The sequence below is a fragment of the Myotis lucifugus genome, unplaced genomic scaffold (genome assembly GCF_000147115.1).
Source record: "Myotis lucifugus unplaced genomic scaffold, Myoluc2.0 scaffold_497, whole genome shotgun sequence".
Lineage (NCBI taxonomy): Eukaryota > Metazoa > Chordata > Mammalia > Chiroptera > Vespertilionidae > Myotis > Myotis lucifugus.
The window spans coordinates 171,812-192,428 of NW_005871545.1; the positions used below are offsets into that span (position 1 = coordinate 171,812).

A 20,617-nucleotide genomic window follows, 5' to 3' on the forward strand; every position below is an offset into this window, starting at 1 on the left:
GTCCCTGACGTCACTTTGGTTCAACTGTTCTTTGAGCCCAACCACAATTCATGTCATTATTCTGCCCAATTATTCTCCCCCAATAATTTCTTCAGTTGGTCTCCACAACTATATCTAATATGCCATCTTCCTCTCTTCCTCAAACCAACCACAAAGTGTAAATGTTTTAAACTACAATAAAGTACAGGTAGATTGTTCCTTCTTTAATAGTCTATTGTTTAACAAGTAATCACACTCTCTTTTTCTTGTCTTGCTTAAGGTCAAACTTTGGGATTGTCTACCATACTTTTATGTGGCCATAGGGTCTTTCCATGTATTTGATGTTTTCATATCTGCCTCAGCTGAGTTGCCCCAGAAACCCACAATCATGTACCAACAATAGCCCCTAAACTACAAAGTGCATTGAGCATTAGAACAATGTTAAACTTCTGTGCTCCAAATCAAGGGAAAAATGACAGAACATGTCACTATCACATAGGATCACCTATACGTCTTTTTTGGCCATTATTTATTTGCTTACTAATTATTTATTATATAGGTTTGTCATTAAATACTCTCTGGATAATAGGTAGATTACCATAAGAAAACTAATAAATAAAGGCATTAGTCAATATCTTGCAGCATTCCATTAGCAATAATGCATTTTGTAGGTTTTATAGTTATTGAACAAAGAATAATCACCATCCTATTTGCAAACTAGAACTCAACTTCCAAAATGGAAATTAGAATGATGATCACTTCACTGGAGCCTGGGAGCACCAGACACTATTTAGGTTTTCACAAATGGTAGTTACGTTTATTTCCCACAACTAATACTCATTAGAATGAAAGCTTTTCTATTTCAACATGTGCCATTTAAACCTGCTTCTAAAAACAACACATTATCGCTTTTATGTTGTTCATCAACATCAGCGAATCACAAGCCTTTACTGTTGTTTTCTCTCCGTCTTTAGTGAGGTTATTTGCATCTCTGATCTCTGGGAAATTGCAAGAAGCATTCCCTTTATGTTGGATTTTTATTTCTTCCTTTCTTTTGGATTTGCAATTAAGAGTCTGGTTTCTCCTGACATTAAAGCCTATATTCTTCTAAAGAGACTATTATTTTGTCAACTGACAGTTTCATTAATAAGTAGAATTACCATCTGCCATGTTGCATCTTAAATTATCCAGTAATTGCATGTATATTAGTTTTCAATTTGGGGAATTAATCTCTTGAAAAGATACTCCCCTCCTCTATTAGAGTCAGATAGAGTTACAGGTGTATTTCGACAGAATTAGATTTGTAAGTCCACTTTGCTGTTTTGTTCCTGCCACACTGTAATCCTAAGGTAAAATTTCACAGTCCTTTCTAGGAATACTCTGTTCTTTAATGCCGAGTTCAGTATATAAACGATTGTGCTTTTATCCTTATTGCTTTCTCATATAGGATGTGATTTTTGAAAGACAAAAAGAAGTAACATTTTGTTTTCTAGACACTTGGTTAAAAAATAAGAGTCAGCTGAAATCCTTTGGATGTATTTTAAAGGGAAAAGCATAGCCTGGTTCTTATGTATGAACTAGCAAGGAGGATTTGGGGGTATCTCAGCAATCACCCCACTTTAAAGCTGTTGTTAAGAATAAAAGGCACACACCTTCATAAATATTAAAGCCACTGTCTTTATTCCGCCTGCCAAAACTGTTTAAGAAAAATATGTATCTTTGGCTGAAAATTCCAATTACAAACAAGTTCAGAATTCTCTTAAGGAAAACAGTATTTTTTTTCTTTCTATAACAGATTCCTTTTCATGTAATTTTCATTCAGCCATATTTCCCTATGTCTTATCTCTATTTTTATTTTAAACCATATATATTATGCAGACAATGGCCTCTTATTCCATATGGGATCTCAGATTCGGATGTGGGCAATCTGGGGCATTTGTAAAGAACAGAATGAAGTTACCCAGGGGCTCTAATTCCAGCTACATATTTGCTGACAAAACCCTACTGGACAGATCTGAACGGAGCCTTGGGGAGCAGGGAGACACTGTAGAAAAATAAAAACCTGAAGCCAAGGAAATGCAAGTCACTGGCCAGTCACGCAACGAACTGCAAGTAAATAAAGGTTAGGCCGCAAACTCCCTGGTTCCGATTCTGGGCAGTTTCACTAAGTCCTGAGTTCTCTGGGGAGGCAGACTTCTGGCACCCGTGGCCCTGCCCCCGAGGGAGAACGTAGTTAGTGAGCTTGCCTGGTGCCTGAGCGTCTCCTGGAAACACACATGAACCTCCCGTAGCAGAAGCTTCCGCTAAGGCTGCCTGTCCCCTACAGGCAACAGCTATTCCTCTTTGAGTATTTTTTCTTTCTTTTTCTTTTTTTTTTAGAGGCAACAAAGCTCACTGTAGGTGACTGTTTAAGAAAAATCTCTCAGATCTTGGAACTCCTTTGCAGACTGGCTTCCCTGCCCTGGCTGTGCCCAGAGCACTCGGCAGGTCCCGGTGTGTGTCTGCAGTGGCCCGCTGGCAGCCCTCCCTGTGCAGGTGCATTTTTTATGAGGGATAAAGAGCAGCCCATTACACTCCCGGAGACCCTGGAGGAAACGGACTCCGTGGATGCTCGCTGCCTGGTGGAGGGCAGGACGAGCTCCATTTCCCCTCCCTGCAACCTCTGCTCCGATAAATACCAGCCCAGCCCTCCCCGGAATCCTCCTGGGATGCCGGATGCAAGAGCCCAGTGTCTGGGGAAGCAAGGAAAAGGCAGGGCCGGCACTTCCCGGGCAGGAGGGGAGAGGGCAGCCCATCCAGCATCAGAGCCCGGAGTGGATCTCTTTTCCTGCAGAGATGTGGCTGCTGTGGGCACGCCTCCCCGCTGCCAGCCGGGCACCAGCCTTGCCGCCAGTCCCTGGGAAAACCCATTAGCTGCACAGCCATGCGCCCGCCCCTGCTGCAGCTGGGCGCGCTGCTCAGCTCCATGGCCGTGATCTCAAACTGGATGTCCCAGACGCTCCCTGCCCTGGTGGGGCGAAACACCAGCAGGCTGTGGCCTCCAGACGCCTCAGTAAGTCAGGCCGTGCGGGGTGGGCTGGGCTTCTCGGGGATTGAGTGCACTAACCAGTGGGCTGGCTTCTGCCTCTTGCGAAGGCTACGGTTTTTGCTTCTCTGGATGGTGGTAACTTTACTATTGTTTTAATGAACACTTAAAAATTACATGAAATAAATAGATTTCCCCAGAAATTACCTGCGAAGGGAAAAACTAGACTCCTTGAATGCTTCAGCATAAGGAGTTTTCACTTAACGATATTAACCCGAGGTGTGGAAGGCTATATAATTTGTTTCTTGTTATTTTAAATCTTCGTTTAATGTCTGTAAAATCCCGTTAATTGTTCCTACAGAGTCTAGTCTTTCTAACCTAGCTGTGCTATAGCAGGTTCTGCCTTGAACTTGAATTCCTGTGACTTCGCAATGCGTTCAGCCAGAGAAACCAACCTCTTTTAAACATAAATGAATAATAAAAAAAAAACACCTCAGCAATTTAAGGCCTGCCAAGAAGACCTTAAGAAGCTAAGAAACGCCAAGAACAGATAACTTGCCTGATAAAAAGCCTCTCTCTGTACTGTTTAATTTTTTATAAAGACTTTTCCCATTACAGGTGTAACTCCCGTAGTCTTCCTTCACTGAAATGAATGGCTTCTTAACCCTCCCCAGATTATAGGCAAGTCTCTTCTGATAGCCTGAAGCCCAGTTTAGTTAGCAATACTCTAAAACCTCCCAAACAAAAACAAAAACTATCAGCTTTTCAAACAGAAGTGCGTACATCCAACAGAGGGGGTGTTCTAGAAAGACAACCTCCCCGCTGGTCTGGGAGGTCTTTACGTTTTTATCTGATCTGTTTTTACCACTGGACTCCCGCAGTATAATAAAAGGCCAGTAAAAAAAGGCAAGTAACCCTCTATTTTCAAGACTTGTTTGCAGCTAATAATAATGAATCTATCCATCAATGTGCAATTAACTGAGTAGAGCCAGGGGGTCAAATTAATTACTTAATTAGCCCGATTCGCCAGGTGCTTGGGCGCCAGCAGTGCACGCTGGAGGCGCACTCTCACCTGCACTTAACGTTCCCTCCGCCCTCCAGTGACTTAAGAAACCTCAGTGCCTTGGGTATTGAGATTCCCCTCCTTGCCTGCATGGTGTGTGTGTGGCTGGAGGGATGTAAAGAAGATGGCAGTTAGAAAGAAAGCATACTAGCCCAGCCAGCATGGCTCAGTGGTTGAGCATCTTCCCATGAACCAGGGAGGTCATGGTTTGATTCCCAGTTGGGGCACAGGCCCGGGTTGCAGGCCTAACCCCAGTAGGGGGCATTGCAGGAGGCAGCTGATCGATGTTTCTCTCATCATTGATGTTTCTATCACACTCCCTCACCCTTCCTCTCTGAAATCAATAAAAATATTTTTTTAAAAAAGAAAGCATACTCTGTCACCAACAAACAATCACAAAACAAAGAAACTCACACTACTTCATAATCCCTGAGCCAAACGCTCTTACTGTGCACGTGAATACCGGGGAGGTTCACCAGCTTAGCTGTGTAACAAACTCTGTCTGGGAATGAAACTGAACTGAGAAATTCAGCACCGAGCTCTTCAAACTCCGCACCTCACCTCTGAGGTGGACATCTTGTGTGTAGATTAGACATTGGTTTGGTTATTTCCAATGTTGATGGCGAAGAATTGAATTTCCAAAATAAGGCATGATTCTCTTAGGATCTCTATTTTGTAATTTTAAAGTAAGTTTATGTTCTTTACTTTCTGGTTGGTAATCTGTGGGTTGAAAAGTGTAAAGCATCGCTATGGTTTATGGATGTGTTGACACAACCAAATATTCCTTTGGATGAAAAAAAAAAATCTCAGAAAGTTCTGGAAAGTTTCTGCTCTGGTATTTACTAGAATGGATGGAGAGACCAGCTTGCAAAGGTTCTTTTTTCCTTCGGGTAAAGTGGCATACCTTACCCAAGAGCAATGTCAAAGATGGCCTTTCCCCACCTTAATTATTCAAGATAATTGCTCATACTTTAGAGTTCCCGTGGTGAAAAAGAATGAATCTGTATTTCCTAGATTAAGGTCATCAAATGTTAATGCTGGAAAGGCTCTTAGGAACCATCCAAGCCAGGAATTTCACACTATTTTTAAGCAGCAATGCCCGGCTATCTGGCTATTTTATTCAAATCCTACATAAGCATACTGAATAAATATAGGGTGTCCCCAAAAATGTATATACACTGTGAATGAGTATAAAGGCAGTGCTTATTAAAACACATTTCATTTTCAAAACTGAGCTTAACAGCTGTTAACGTGTATATACATCTTTAGGGGGGAGCGCCCTGTATTTGTAGCAGGAAAATTGGAGTGGAAATCCAATATGTAAAACAGGTCATTAGTCACACAAATAATTCACGATGGGAGGAGACATTCCCTGGGCCTGCACCCTTTGCCCCCTTCCCCCATAATCAACTCCTTGGCCCAGTCAAGATGGGCCCTCCGTCTGCACTTTGAAAAATGCTCAGGCCCAGCCAGGGTGGTGGCTCGGTGGCTTAAGCATCATCCAGTGCCCCAAAGGGTTGCAGCCAGTTTGATTCCCTGTCAGGGCACATGCTTAGGTTGAGGGTTTGATCCCTGCATGGGGCATGTGTGGAGGGTAGTGTCTCTCTCTCTCTCTCTCTCTCTCTCTCTCTCCTTTCTCTCTCTCTCTCCCCACCCCCCCCCCTTTCTTTAAGCACGTCCTCAGGTGAAGATTGGGAGAGAAAATGCCCAGAAACCCAGCATAAAACATAAGACCTAGCAGTGGTCCACCCACTGATTTTGTTCCCTTCAAAGGGTCAGAATCCTGGCCCTTGCCTGGCCCTCCACCTGGGCCCCGATAAATGACTGCCATGCCTTCCACAGAAAACCCACTCGTGTCCCAGGACATCACCGCCAGCTTCTCTCTGGGTGGCCAAGGGCCAGGTGCTTCCCTGCTGCTTGGAAAATGCCCTCCACCCACCTGGGGCGCCTCCCCTGGAGCGCAGCCCTGTCTGGCTACTGACAGATGGACTCAGACCGCCCACCAGCATCTACCTGCAGAGAACGGATGTGATGAGCTCTGGGCTCAAAGCTGGAGAAACCTGACATTTACTAAACGGGTGACTTGCGGGGGGGGGGGGGGGGGGATTGCTTACATTTTTTGAGTTTGTTTCCTGATGAGTAAAATAAGATACTGTCTATTTCTAGTCTATTTCTAAAGGAAGTTGATTCAAAAGAAATGAAGCTAATACAAGGTAAGAAGTTTTCTAAACAGAAAAACCTACTGTCATGCAAGGCATTGTATTAATTTCTATGTTCAGCCTGGTCTCCAGGACCCTTCTTTCCTGGTACAGAGCCCTGAAGTTTGGAGGTAACTCTCGTATAGTAGCTTTATATTTACAAAGACAGTTTTGCAATTAAATTATAAGCAAAGAATGCAGACTTGACACCCAATTGTTGAAATTATCATTTCATTCTCCTATGTAGAGCACTCTTAAATAGTTCATGACTTTTGTAATATTAAGAGCTGCTAAATAGTTCCTTTAGTTCTAATTAACACAGAAGGTTCAAAGGGACTGCATCAGCAATCACTGTGATTAGCAGTGTTTTGGAAGGTAACGAACTACACACACCCTCCAGGTTCAAGTGCAGGGTTTCACAATTATTAGCAAGGCTATGTTCATGGCACAGGGAAGGTCAGGTCACTGGTGGTTCCCTGTTAAACTTTCAGGCTCTGCTTCAGACCGTGCAAGCACCAATCCCAGCTCTGCTGATCACCCCCTTGGAGCAGCTTCCCTCCTGTCTCCGGGTCTCAGTTTCCTCACCTACAAAATGGGCAGAAGAACATCCCCTGGTCTATGAGGTTACTGCCGCATTCACAGCCAACAGCACCGGTGAGCTGCCACGCAATGGCTAGAGCTCCGGGAAAGTCTGCTATCACCTTACACGCGTGTGACCGACACCTGAAGATCTGCTCTTACAAGTTCAGACGGAAGCAATCTTTTCGCAGAACCACCTAGTTACTTCCTTACACGGGAGGTTTTCGTTGTTTTATTTGGATCCTCATTTTAACGCAAGTGTGGTGCCCTAGAGGAGAACAAGGGAGCCATCCATGAAACCTCCTAGAATCATCACTATTCCTGGAACGGGGATCTCCGTCAGACCCCGCAGAGCTGCAGGGACCTTACTAGCCTTCCTCCCTCTCGAGTCACCTTTTCATGGCCCCGGAGGTAATGTGCTGCATTTGGGATCATTTAGACCAGCGGTTCTCAACCTGTGGGTCTCGACCCTCTTGGCCAGGGGTCCTCAAACTACGGCCCGCGGGCCACATGCAAATACAAATATTGTATTTGTTCCCGTTTTGTTTTTTTACTTCAAAATAAGATAGGTGCAGTGTGCATAGGGATTTGTTCATAGTTTTTTTTAAAACTATAGTCCGGCCCTCCAACGGTCTGAGGGACAGTGAACTGGCCCCCTGTTTAAAAGTTTGAGGACCCCTGCTCTTGGCGGTCGAACGACCCTTTCACAGGGGTCGCCTAAGACCATCCTGCGTATCAGATATTTACATGACGATTCATAACAGTAGCAACATTACAGTTATGAAGTAGCAACGAAAATAATTTTATGGTTGGGTCACAACATGAGGAACTGTATTTAAAGGGCCAGAAGGTTGAGAACCACTGGTTTAGACGAACTCTGCAGTAGAGAGGTCGGGCTCTTTACAATGATTCCTACAGGGAGACGCCTGGAAGTACAGGCGAGGCTGGAGTCTGTGCTTTGATGAAGCGGATGCTCCGGGGAAATGCGAAGTGAACATCAAACCTTTTCACCTCCCCGCGCTCCTCATTCCAGGCAGCACCTGACCCCTGACCCCTGCCCGGCCGTGATCAGCGCCTCACTAGTTAGCCCAACACTTGGCAGGCGGACATCAATATTAATGCTGCCAGGTTTCATCATCGCTGTTTGCACTGCTGTTAAAGGTGTTTTAATATTATAATTGGGTTGGCCCTTGCTCCTTCATCCGAAAGCTAAATTTATTCGAGTGACAAGCCTTAATTTTCTGACATTTTTTGAGATTTGTGTCCCATGCTAGAAGCCCAGCCGCATCGACAAAACCTGTGTGTGGATATATTAATCCCATCCTGCTCCTAAGCTTAAACCTTTAATCATATCCTTGAAACCACTGCTAAGCTGTTTCCATCTCCGGTCCGTAGGTAATCTCTTTGCATTGTTTTCTCTAATACAAAAGGAATATTCTTTGAGATCCTCTCTGACTCTAATAATATATAATTCTGAACACATCTTTCTATCCTAATGGGATATTCAGGTATAAATCCTAGGAGGAAGGGCTGAGGGAGGATGAAAAAGATAGAAATAATCATAAATCCAACGCCCCAGAAATAGGCGAGGCCATAGGAGACTTCTAAGAACTACCCAAAAAAGGCGTTTGTGAAAGGAGCCCCAAAAGATGGGTGTGTTGCTAAATCCCTTGAAAAGAGAAAGAACTGTGTGCTGGCTGATGGTACGCGAGGAGCTGGGGCCCGGGACAGAAGAAACAGGAGATGACAGCTGAGAATCCCAGAGACGGAGATGCCGGACCACGGCGGGTCTGTGGGGAGGGGAGTCTGCCTGGTGTGTCCTTTTAAGAACTGGCTTCCAACGTCTAGAGGCAAACAGAGCAGCCCAGTAACTCTGGGCGTTTTGCAAGACAGTGCTCTGCTGGCCTCCGTCACGTCCTGTTCCAAGCCCCATCTCAGCGACCCACCCCAGCCCCTCTCCCAGCCTCCCTGGCCTCGCCCCTCCAGATTCATGTAGACGCCTTCCTTTCTAGACGGCATCCGTCTTCCTCTGCCCTGGCCATAGAAGACACGCCTCCCTGCCTGCTGAGTCCCGGAACCAGAGAGGGGCACTGGGGATACCAGGTCCCGGGTGTGGACGTGAGCCAGCGCTCACTAAGGCGGCCCAGGGATCTGTGTCCACAGGAAAAACACAGTCAGTGCAACCGGGATGGTCGGTAGCTTTTCTACATCCGTGTGACTGACCTTCAGAAACAGCTGCCTGGCCCAGCCAGTGTGGCTCAGTGGTTGAGCATCGACCTCTGAACCAGGAGGTCACGGTTTGATTCCTGGTCAGGGCACAGGCCCGGGTTACGGGCTTGAATCCCAGTGGGGGGTGTGCAGGAAGTAGCTGATGGATGTTGTTTCTCTCTCATTGATGTTTCTATTTCTCTCTCCTTCGCCCTTCCTCTTTCTCTAAAAATCAATAAAAACCTATTTTAAAAAATAATAATGGGCCCTTAATACACGGGCAACTCCTTGGGATAAAGCTTAGCTTCAGAATATCACACATGAGTAACAATCAGAAAAGAATCTATTGCTAATTGCCACTATGGTTGAGAAAGACAAGCTGTGGGAGCTTACGGAGAAAGACTGGTCGTGTGTGTAAGTGGTTACCGGATGCTCCTAAAGCAGCATTCGTCTGTCCACAGAGCACTGGGGAGGGGCAGGCCGGTGAGTATCGGTCACACGGAGCCTAGAGGAAGAGAACGGCTAAGGAAGGTGTAACTGCATGAGGCTGTGCCGGCCATGCAACCCGTCTCCTCGTTTTCCTTTTAACTGTAAAAATAAAACCAGACTTTGTCAGAAGGATGCTTTGCTGGCCCTCTCCCCCGCTCTAACTGGTCTGTGTGTGCTCCCCGTTTCCCCAGACGCAGGTCAGCCCCAAGGAGGGGTGGCAGGTGTACAGCTCCGCACAGGACCCCGACGGGCGATGCATCTGCACGGTGGTGGCTCCGGAGCAGAACCTGTGCTCCCGGGATGCCAAGAGCAGGCAGCTGCGCCAGCTGCTGGAAAAGGTAGGGTCCTGGTCGCGGGCATAAGTGCACGGAAATCCCCCTTCCTTGCAAAGGAAGTGGGGGAGGCGGGCGTGGGGGTCAGGGTCCTCCCAGTGTTTGCTCCCGGAAGGAGTCCCTCACGCTTCCTGCTCTGCTGATGTGACTTTTCACTGCTCCCAACCCCGTCTTCTTAAGATTGGCTCTCTGTCATCTGTCTTAATGTCCAGTGTGTCTCCTTAAAGGAAAAAAAAGGTAGGAAGTCTTATTCTGCTGCCAGAAATGGAGCCTCGACTCTCAGAATCACACCAGGCTCCTTGAGCTCCTACTTTGGGGTTCCGTTATGAAGCCTGCAAGGAAGCTAAGCTAATGGCATGCACTGTGCAAGCTCTCAGGACGGATAATGAACAAGTCCGAGTATTTGTCATAACTCTAAGGCAGTGGTTCTCAACCTTGGCTGCACATTAGAATCACCTGGGAATCTTTTTAAAATCCTGATTTCTGGGCCTCATCCTCCGGAAATTCTGTTTCTTTGTTATGGGGTGGGGTCACAACATTAGTAACAAACAGAATTTCTGGAGGCTGAGGCCCAGAAATCAGGATTTTAAAAAGATTCCCAGGTGATTCTAATGTGCAGCCAAGGTTGAGAACCACTGGTCTAAGGCATGCCTTTGAGCATTAGGCTCTTCAGTTTCACTCAATAGCATTCGCTCCATATCACGTACTGAAGCCGGTCCCTAACAATCAACTGCTGAATGGCCTTCATTTCCTCTTTTACAGACACCAGTCGGCTCATGAAAGGTTATTGATGTGTGGTGTGGGGAGAATAAAACAAAACAGAACAACAATGGATGGTTCTTTCCATTCTTCTCATTCAGACTTTGCCTGTGCTGGGCCCTGCGTACAGCAGCACAGCTGGGGTGGCCAGGCTGACGGGGGATAGAAGGGGGGGTGTGGCGGCAGCTACAAGTTTAAATGCCATCGGGGGCGATACGATACATCAGGTGGACATCACTCTCAACAACTCACGCGGTGCCATATCCATCCACGCAACTGAACATCCAATAGGGACTTTACAGAAAGTTCAGAGAAGCTAGAAAAATGAAAGCGTTGAAGCTCTGAGTACAGACATCCCAGTTCATGCCACTCCCAGGTGCCTGGTGGCACACAGGACCTGACCTTTACATTCCCCACTGACCAAGCATGTCACGTGGTATGAGAATGCTGTTCCTACCAGTGATGTTCATAACAGCAGCTCCTGTCTGTTCTTCTGTGTCCACCCCCTTCCGACCCTCAGAGCAGACATGGTTGCCTCTCTCAGTTCCCCAAGAGGAAGCTGGTGCTTGTTGAGGTGAAACCACCTTGCAACGTCACTCACTGGCAGGCGGTGTGGCGACCCCACTCCAGTACCGCATTTTCTCAATGCCCCGCGAGTGCCCCCAGAATGCCCCCGGTGGCCCCCATGCCTAATTAAGTGCTGCCCTGCCCAGCCAGCCGAGCAGTGTTTGTATCAGTGAATACTAGGACTGCAAGCGGTTCCACATGCCCCGGGTGTCAGATGCCCAATCTAAAGTTGTCCCCTTAGCAAAGCTTGCCAGCCGTGCAGTCTCCCTGCACAGGTAAACGCGCCTGCGCTGTCCAGCTCATTCATTCCCCAAGTGTGGCTTCTGGAACAGGCTGCCAGCGACGGACTCACCGACGAAATGATTGAGAGACACTGCACAGGATTCCTCGCTCTGAAGATTTCCACCACGCAGTTCACACAGAGGCTCTGTGAAGCCCCACAGTAAAGAAACCTATTTATCTGTGTTAACCCCGTGCCATGTAAACATGGGAAACTGCTGGACTCTTTTCCCCAAGGAGCTGCCGCACTGATGATGAAGGAGAGTGAAATCTAAGTCAATTTGCTCTGACGTTTAAAAGCCCTCAGACATTTCATTCACACAAAGAACCAGGAGAGAGAGTTCCAACAAATTATCAACGAAGGGGGACCCGGAGCTTGCCACGCCCTGCGGAGAGGCTGTGGGCACGAGGACACGTGTGGAGAGATGGACAGCAGGGCGGCAGGGCTGGGGGCACCGGGAGATGGCTGTGTGGTGAGATGGACAGCAGGGCGGCAGGGCTGGGGGCACCGGGAGATGGCTGTGTGGGGAGATGGACAGCAGGGCGGCAGGGCTGGGGGCACCGGGAGATGGCTGTGTGGGGAGATGGACAGCAGGGCGGCAGGGCTGGGGGCACCGGGAGATGGCTGTGTGGGGAGATGGACAGCAGGGCGGCAGGGCTGGGGGCACCGGGAGATGGCTGTGTGGGGAGATGGACAGCAAGGCGGCAGATGGCTCTTCTCCCTGCGCATGGAACCCCGGGGACCCAGTCTCCGGTGTCCCCGGGAAACTGACTCTCCGGTGTCCCCGAAACCAGTGGGAAACTAACCAGTCCCGGACAGCCAGCGGGAGAGGCCGAAGGCAGCCGAGCAGGTCCTGTCCCAGTGGACAGCTCTGTCTCTAGCCATGACCCGCGGCGGCTCCTGAGATCGTACACGATTCTGCCGTGCAGAGGCCAGACCAGGACTCGGCACACATGCTCTCCGGGCATTTTCCCTCAACACAGTCAAGCTGCACCGGAGCTCGAGGGGGCGGGTCAGAGGCAAAGGAGCCGAGAGGCTGTGTCCGTCCATCCAGACCCCTCGCCTGCCCTCGCTTCCTCCCTGGGCACGGCCTTCCCGGAATGGAATACTACGCTGCGGTAAAAAAGAAGGAAATCTTACCATTTGCAACAGCATGGATGGAACTGGAGAGCATTATGCTAAGTGAAATAAGCCAGGAAGTGAAAGAAAAATACCACATGATCTCACTCATTTATGGATAATAAAGACCATTATAAACTAATGAACAAAAATAGATACAGAGGTAGAGCAGCATTGAACAGACTGTCAGACTACAGCGGGAAGGCCGAGGAGGGTTGTGCGGGGGGAGGGTAAGGGATCAACCGAAGGACTTGTATGAATGCATATTAAGCATAATCAATGGACACAAGACACTGGGAGGTAAGGGAGGCCGGGGGAAGGTCGGGGGCGGGGGGAGGAGACATATTGTAATACTCTTTGTAATACTTTAAGCAATAAAACAAAATTTAAAAAAATAAAAATTAAAAAAAATCTATTTCATAAAACATATTTTTCTGACATGTTAAGTCCTCGCTTATATCCAGTCATTTCTAATGTTCGGATGCCCGTTGCATTACTTCCTGCCTCAGTCTAACTGTCTCTTGCTGAATTCTTTGACTGTTTATCACAGAGAATTGTCCTTCTAGAAATGTGTCGTGTGGGACTAAGGACCTGGGACTTCAGTTCTCCATGCTGACGCCCTTCTTGCTGTTCCGGTGGTGACCGCACAGACCTGTGAACAGACGCTAATTGACGGCTACTGTTCTCGTTGAACAGGTTCAGAACATGTCCCAGTCCATCGAAGTCTTAAACCTGAGGACTCAGAGAGATTTCCAGTATGTTCTCAAAATGGAAACCCAGATGAAGGGGCTGAAGGCCAAGTTCCGGCAGATTGAAGATGACCGGAAGACGCTCATGACCAAGCACTTCCAGGTGGGTCCACGCCCGCGAGCTGGTCCAGCCGCGTGCGACGCCGAGTGGGCCGGGCAGCCAGCGTGGCTCGGCTGGAAATCACTGTGCGGCCCCTCCGGGCAAGGTTCAGGGCTCGCTGGGGACGCCCGGCAGCTCCCCCCCCCCGGCCCTGGCCATCAGCTGTGGGTGCACCGGAGACTGGCTGTAACAGAGCGAACCCTGCGAGAGCTCGGGGAGTGTCTGCATAGACTTACGGGCACTTCAATGTCGATGACAAGGGGAACCTGAAGGAGAAGTAATAATTCAATGTAGCAAAGTTTTTTTCCCCTGGTGAAGTTTTTATGCCCTCATATGAGAAATATCAAGAATATCAACTATTAAACGAGGCAGTCCCACCATTATTAACAGCCATAGAAAGAGGGTTGCTTTATGATTTCACCCAAAGACCAGTCTTTAGACGTTCAGTTGTTTATGGGCAATTATTCAGAAACACTGGGAATGGAGAGAGGTGCATGTGGACTTTCATTAACTATGAATCACAGGGTCATCGATGAAAATAAACTGACTGGGATGATGCCGTCTGCACCTCTATTGAAAAGGAACAGTCCGCATTGCAAAGACACGGCACGTCCTTTAGGAAACACGCTGTGGTTTTGTAAAGGTCACAGCCCCGTTTCCTGGCCCGTCAGGAAGCGGGAGTCGTGCTGGTGAGGGGGCAGGTCTGAGCGCAAGCTCTCGCTGCCGAGCCTCAGAAGCGCTCTCCACGCGTCAGGGTGAGGGCCGGATGCGGCCCAGGGACACGCAGCGGTTCCTCCGCTTCGAATGGGTTACCAGGCGCCCGGGCAGAGGGCAGAGGAAACAGAATTGCACTGAACCGCATTTAAAATTCCACCTAAAAGAACAGGAGGGCAAAGGCTGAGGGTATTGGCCGGAGAACGGGCTAAAGGGATGAAGCGTGAGGTTTCAGTTGAAGAAAGATGCAAGCAAGGCCCCGGGGGGGTTAAGGAATTAGAACAAATGAGAGCAAAGCCTAGAAGATACCAGGAATTGAAAGATTGTTGGCAATAAGAAGGAGTGAACTGGGAGAATAGAGAAGGGGTCGGGGGATAGCAAACAGAGAAAGATCCAGGCTGGAGAGCAAATGAATTCATCTTAACCAACGTTTATTGCACAGGTCCTGTGAGCAAGACAGGGCTGGCCCTCTGGGGGGGTGCAGTACGTAATCTCTGTTCTGTGAAAGACAGCTGACCAACAGGCAGGCATAAACATTGCTCAGGTGCACAGAGAGAAGAACTTTGTTTAATTTTGTTTAGAGAAGATCAGAGAAGAGTTAGAGGAAATATTCAAGAAAGCCATTCTGGACTAGTGGCTCCCAATGTCACCCCAATAAATTCAATTAAAAAGGAAAATAAAAGTTTAAACCACTAAGTAGGTTTTCTCCTCCCTGCCCTGGAAGGTGACAGTTGTTCTGGGTATCACACTTGAGACTGTCAGTGTCCCGTGAGGAGCTCAGGGTGGGGCAAGAGAGGCAAGCACAGCTCTGCCGTCTGAGCAACACATCAGAAGTGCAACTCTAGGAGGAAGCAGTGAGCACAGATCTACACTCTTCTGCTCCAGCCTTTTAAATCCCTGACAGGCATACTGGCTGCTCCCTGACAAATGCAGGGAGTTTCCAAATTGACTGTCAGTAATCAAATTACGAATGTTTTTGAAAAGATCCAGAAATATAAACACTTATTATTATTACTATTATTATTATTTTTTTTATATATTTTATTGATTTTTTACAGAGAGGAAGGGAGAGAGATAGAGAGTTAGAAACATCGATGAGAGAGAAACATCGATCAGCTGCCTCCTGCACATCTCCTACTGGGGATGTGCCCGCAACCCAGGTACATGCCCTTGACCGGAATCGAACCTGGGACCTTTCAGTCCGCAGGCCGACGCTCTATCCACTGAGCCAGACCGGTTTCGGCTACTATTATTATTTTTAGTTTAGGGGGAAAACCTGCCACCAAACTTGGGACACTGCATTGTTCTCTTTTCAGTGTTTCCACCGTGGAACGGAAAACCCTTCACTGCGGCAGTTGCTGCATATAATCGGCAGCAAGTGGTCCCGACAGAACGAACTCTTTGCGTTAAGGTCCTCATGGGGCGGCGGTGCTCTCCCTGAGGCCGCAAAATGCACGGCCCAATGCGCTTCTTCCCAATGAGCCTCGGAAAAGAGCGAGCTCCCGGGCTCCGCCTTTTGGCTGTAATGTGCGTGCATCTTTCTCATCAGGACGGCTCTGTCCCCCCCACTCCGCAGGGACACAGGCCAGTTCAAAGAATCCCGAGCTGGCAGGGCAGGTAGAAGTTGCCCCCCAAGAAACGTAAGCCCATAAAGCAGGGCAGCAACGGGAGTGCCAGCTACTTTAACGCATTTATGCTAATGGCATCTCCTCCGAGTCCTTTTAAGATGCGAATTTTGAATCCGTTGTAATAACCGCCCCTGAGTGTCCGGGGACAGAGTGCAGCGCTGGTGGGTGGGAGCCAGTGGGCGCCAGGTGATCAGGGCTGCGCTGTCCCCGCAGGAGCTGAAGGAGAAGATGGACGAGCTCCTGCCGCTGATCCCCGTGCTGGAGCAGTACAAGACGGACGCGCGGCTCATCACCCAGTTCAAGGAGGAGATCCGGAACCTGTCGGCCGTGCTCACTGGGATCCAGGAGGAGCTGGGCGCCTACGACTACGAGGAGCTGCACCTCAGGGTGCTCAGCCTGGAGACCCGGCTCCGCGACTGCATGAAGAAGCTCAGTGAGTAGAGCCGCGGGCCGTCCGCGCTGTGTGTCTCAGTCGGTTCTGTGGAAACCGCGTCCCTACGTTGTGGGGGTGGTCAGACGTGCCTCGTGTCGGGGAAACCAGGGCTGGCCTTCCAAGTGCAAGGTAAGTGTTCCTCAATGGCTCACGCGCCCCTGGGAACGGAGTGGCCTGGGACTGACAGTTGCCTAATTCTCCGATCGCCTGTTACAGTTGAGATAAACAGCCTGGCGATAGAGCCGATTCCACTGGCTGATGGAGATGTGTTTTAGTCCAGGCAGATGGTGCGTGATGAGTGATCACTGCTGGGCCAGGGCAGAGGGGAGGCACTTCAGGGAGTGGAGAAAGTCAGAGCCTGCAGGAGAGGGAGTGGCCCTGGGCCAAAATGTGAAGCTGCAGTGCTGAAAGCAAACCCGACAGCTGCCCTTCCTGCAGAGCTGCCCACGGCCACTCTGACCCGCTCAAGGAATCAAAGGAGGCACCTTCCCAAATCGGCAGCTACACACCGTGAGTGAGGGCCACGCAAGCGTGCGGGGCCTGGACTACAGTCCCTGACTCAGCCCGGACCCAGGGTGCAAGCCCGCCCCCTGCACCCAGGAGCTAATGACCCAGCCGGAGCCTCCGGGGACTAGAGTAACCTAACGCGGCATGAGCACCTGGTAGGGAACTGACTGAAGAGGCTGCGAGCCCATTCAGGAACAGCTTGTTAGTAGCTGACATGACAGGGCAAGGTGGGGTGGCGGGGTGGGGTAGAGGGAGGCAGCTCAACCACAGAAAAGTGCTCTCTCAAGGTCAAGAACACTTTCTGGAGGAGGAAATACCCTGGGAAGAGGAGTAAAGAAGTTGAGAAAAATAATTTCTGGCCAAGAAAATCTCAAAGGATACATGTAACACTTGATCGGTAGCGTTCAAGTGTTTTAAAATAAAATCTGCGTGAGTGACAAGAACATGTTAGACTCATCAGTTCACTCTGCCACTCCTGCATCTCGCCATCCACCCGAGCTTGGGCTGTGTGTGCTGAGCCAGGCGTGTACCGGCCTCCTTGCTCTTCTCTCCTGGACTGTTCACTACACACCGATTCAACCAAAGCAAGGCCAGGCCCCGGGAGGTCATACCTGGTGAATACCGTAAGCCCTCCCTGAAGTGGGCCCGTGGAATTCTTGTGGGAATAAATGCGAAAACTCTTGGGATTGGCTTCATTTTAGAAATGAACTTCACCTCTAACATATGCAGGCTGGGCAAAAGTAGGTGGACAGTGGTGAGTATGCGAATTTTAAGATAATTAAAAAACAGATGAGCCTCCTCACCTGCAGGGTCTCAGCGACTCTACTAGAGAATTAAAGTTTGGGTGAAAAATAGAAATTAAAAAAAAATGCTTCCACAGCAATGCACCCTCGTGGCCTGAATGGGGGCCAGATGTGCCCTCCTGAACGCTTGATTTTCTACTCCGAGAGCCGAACAGAGAAGTCTCCTGTGCTTAATTACATTGGACCGTATTCCCAGACATGCAAACGGTAATTATATGCCTGTGAGAATTTAACTGGAAAAGCACAGGGAAAGCCTCCGCCACCCCCTGAGATCACCGACAGACATTTAATGTCGCGGATAACCAGGCTTCCAGCCCTCTCCCCGCCTGCAGTTACTGCTCCCTCAGGACAATGGTTCCGTGCCATCTAGTGAAGTTCAAGGTGCATCCTTCCCTTAACACAGCCTGCGGAGTATCGGCAGCGTTCAAAACTCAAGATCCCAAGTAACGACACTTGGCTTGTTGTCTCTGCCATGTTCGTGCCAAATTCCTTTCAAAAGGGAAAACAAAATGTCTAGGTGGTAATAGTCATGTTTGCACATTCAACCAATATTGAATGAGCCCCGGTGTGTGCGGGCACTCGGCCAGGTATTGGGGAGACAAGGCTGAGCAGCAGACAGCCCCCCCCCCCGCCGTCAGGGAGCTGGCATTCTGTGGGGACACAAGCACACAGCAGAGAAGTGCAGCCGTGTTGACAGCCTGCTGCACGACGGGCTCCATGCCAGCCTCTTCCATGCGGTCGTTCCAATCACCGCGAGAACTCTGGGTGAGGCCTTATTATGCAATTGATGGCAAACAGATTGTTCGGCTTAAACTCATTTGCAATTTATTGGAAAACAGACGGGTTTGGACACATGTTATTCTTGGTCCTGCTTGCCACACACGCACTGCAAACTCATTCTCGTGCCCGTTCCATTATGGCAACCGTTATGTTCACCCTTATCACCACCTTCCCCCGGCACTACAGTTGGTGAGTTAGACATGAAAATAAAAGGTTAAATAATAGAAACAGATTTTACCATCAAATGGATGGTAGAGGTAAACTTATTATAAGTAGCTTCAAAGGACGCACGTTAAAGATCAAATCATATCTCCTTCTTGCCATGCGTTCTCCAATGGCCGTAAGTAAAAAGAAATGAGATTCTGGAGAAATACTCACTATTCCATGTAATTTACTCATATGGACATGGCCTTGGGATTCCAAGTCAGAAGCGATTAGTCCGGGACATAGCAAGGTACAATGATATATTAAAGAAAGAAATAAGAGAAGACAGAAGTCTCCATGCTTTGTTGATCCAAACAACTGCTCTTGCTGCTGAATCCCAAGTGACACCTTGTCCTGAGCTGCCGTTGGATCAGCATGGGCTGTAACTGATATCACAAAGTCCAATGTCTAGAAGGCATCGGAGAAGGACAATGGCCACGATCTTCAACTACCTATTTAGTATATTTTCTGAATAGATAGAACCATACACGCACAATATATTGTAAAATGTTAATATTTTCACGTGTCTCACTGCCAGTGAGAGCAGAGCGGGAGAGAAATCAATGAAGCAGAACCCTTCACTTCGCTCTTTGCCATCCATTTCTGCCCAACATTTGTCTTCCCGGCGCTTGGGAAAATCACCCTTTCCGTCTGGCTCCCTTCGTCCGCGTGGAGAGTGAGAGTGAAGTGAGAAAGATAATTATGTCTTGGAACCAGAGCCAGTGAGGGGGAGCCAAGACACAGAAATGGCTTCCGCTGTTTATTTTACTTCATGTTTACAATCTCTACATTTCATCAGCAGCTGACAAGACCAGTGTTTACTTCACACAGAGATCCACAAAATTGTAACTACAAAAACAGCCAGTTTTTATAAATTCCTGAAACTTTAGTTTTACTAATTTCATTTGATGAGATGAATTTTACCTTAGGAGTCCAATAACTATTTGTAAAGAGGAACTTCTCTCAACAACAATGAGAGACTATTCTGTTTTTTGCTTCCTGAGAATAAGAGTGGATAATGGTGATGACAATGATCTTATCATCCTGATGGTGTGTGTGTGTGTGTGTGTGTATTTTACTAGACCACAAATGCCACCTTCTCCCCATCAGCATATTAAAAGTTTGTTGATCCAGCATCCATTCAACATTCTCTCAGTGAGATTAACAAAATTTCAAGCTCCAGGCTGTCCATCTTACAGATGAGGAAACCATCCCAGAGAAGAACTGCACAATCCAATATTATAGGATGATTGACTGTGGTGCCTTAGATTAGAAACCAGCTCTCCTAACACCCACCTGAGCATTCTAACCTGGATGGATGTACTACACACAGAATATTTCCAGGGAAATTGTGGAAGAACAGAGACAAAAAAAACCATATAAAAGGACAGAGGCGTGGTTACTCATGGTTACTAAAATAGATTAAATTACCATCTACTCGTGAGTTCATTTATTTAATTATTCTCTCCTTTACATCATCAGTTTCTCCCTATTAGATTATTCCTAAAGGCAAACAGTATTTTCTTAAACAATGAAATAAGAACAATGGTTAAATTTTTGCAAAATTGTAATGATTTACTAGATTATAGAGAGCTAGCTTATAGAGATTATAGAAAACTAAACATGGAACATGGAAGATTAGTTGAACGTGCTTGGTTCTTTCTAGGTTTGACAATTGATGGGTATGTCTGTAGATGAGTAGGGTAAACGTGGCTTAAAATACAATAAATCTCAAGTGACCTAAGGATTCAGGCTTGGTCTGAAATAACCTCCTCACTTAACATTCTGTGCCAGTTGAGTCAAAAAGGAAAAGAAAGAAAGGAATGGAAAGGATGGGCATAACCAGTAGTAGTTTAAGAAGTTACACCATAAGGACATATAGAAGGCCGAGAGACATATGAAAACATGCTCAAAGTCACTAATCATCCGAGAGATGCTAATCAAAACAACAATGAGGTACCATCTCACACCTGTCAGAATGGCTATCATCAACAAATCAACAAACGACAAGTGCTGGTGAGGATGCAGAGAAAAAGGAACACTCGTGCACTGCTGGTGGGAATGTAGACTGGTGCAGCCACTGTGGAAAACAATATGGAGT

The 20,617-nt window shown here is 47.8% G+C and overlaps 1 protein-coding gene across 1 annotated transcript in view; it reads left to right on the plus strand.

Moving 5' to 3' along the window:
• OLFM3 (olfactomedin 3) overlaps positions 1–20,617 on the plus strand; it is an 87,764-nt gene that overhangs the window by 63,479 nt on the left and 3,668 nt on the right. The window contains exons 2-4 of the mRNA XM_006103630.3: positions 9,733–9,879; positions 13,295–13,450; positions 16,003–16,222. Of these exons, the coding sequence (XP_006103692.1) occupies positions 9,733–9,879; positions 13,295–13,450; positions 16,003–16,222 (523 nt within the window). The remainder of the gene's footprint in view (positions 1–9,732; positions 9,880–13,294; positions 13,451–16,002; positions 16,223–20,617) is intronic.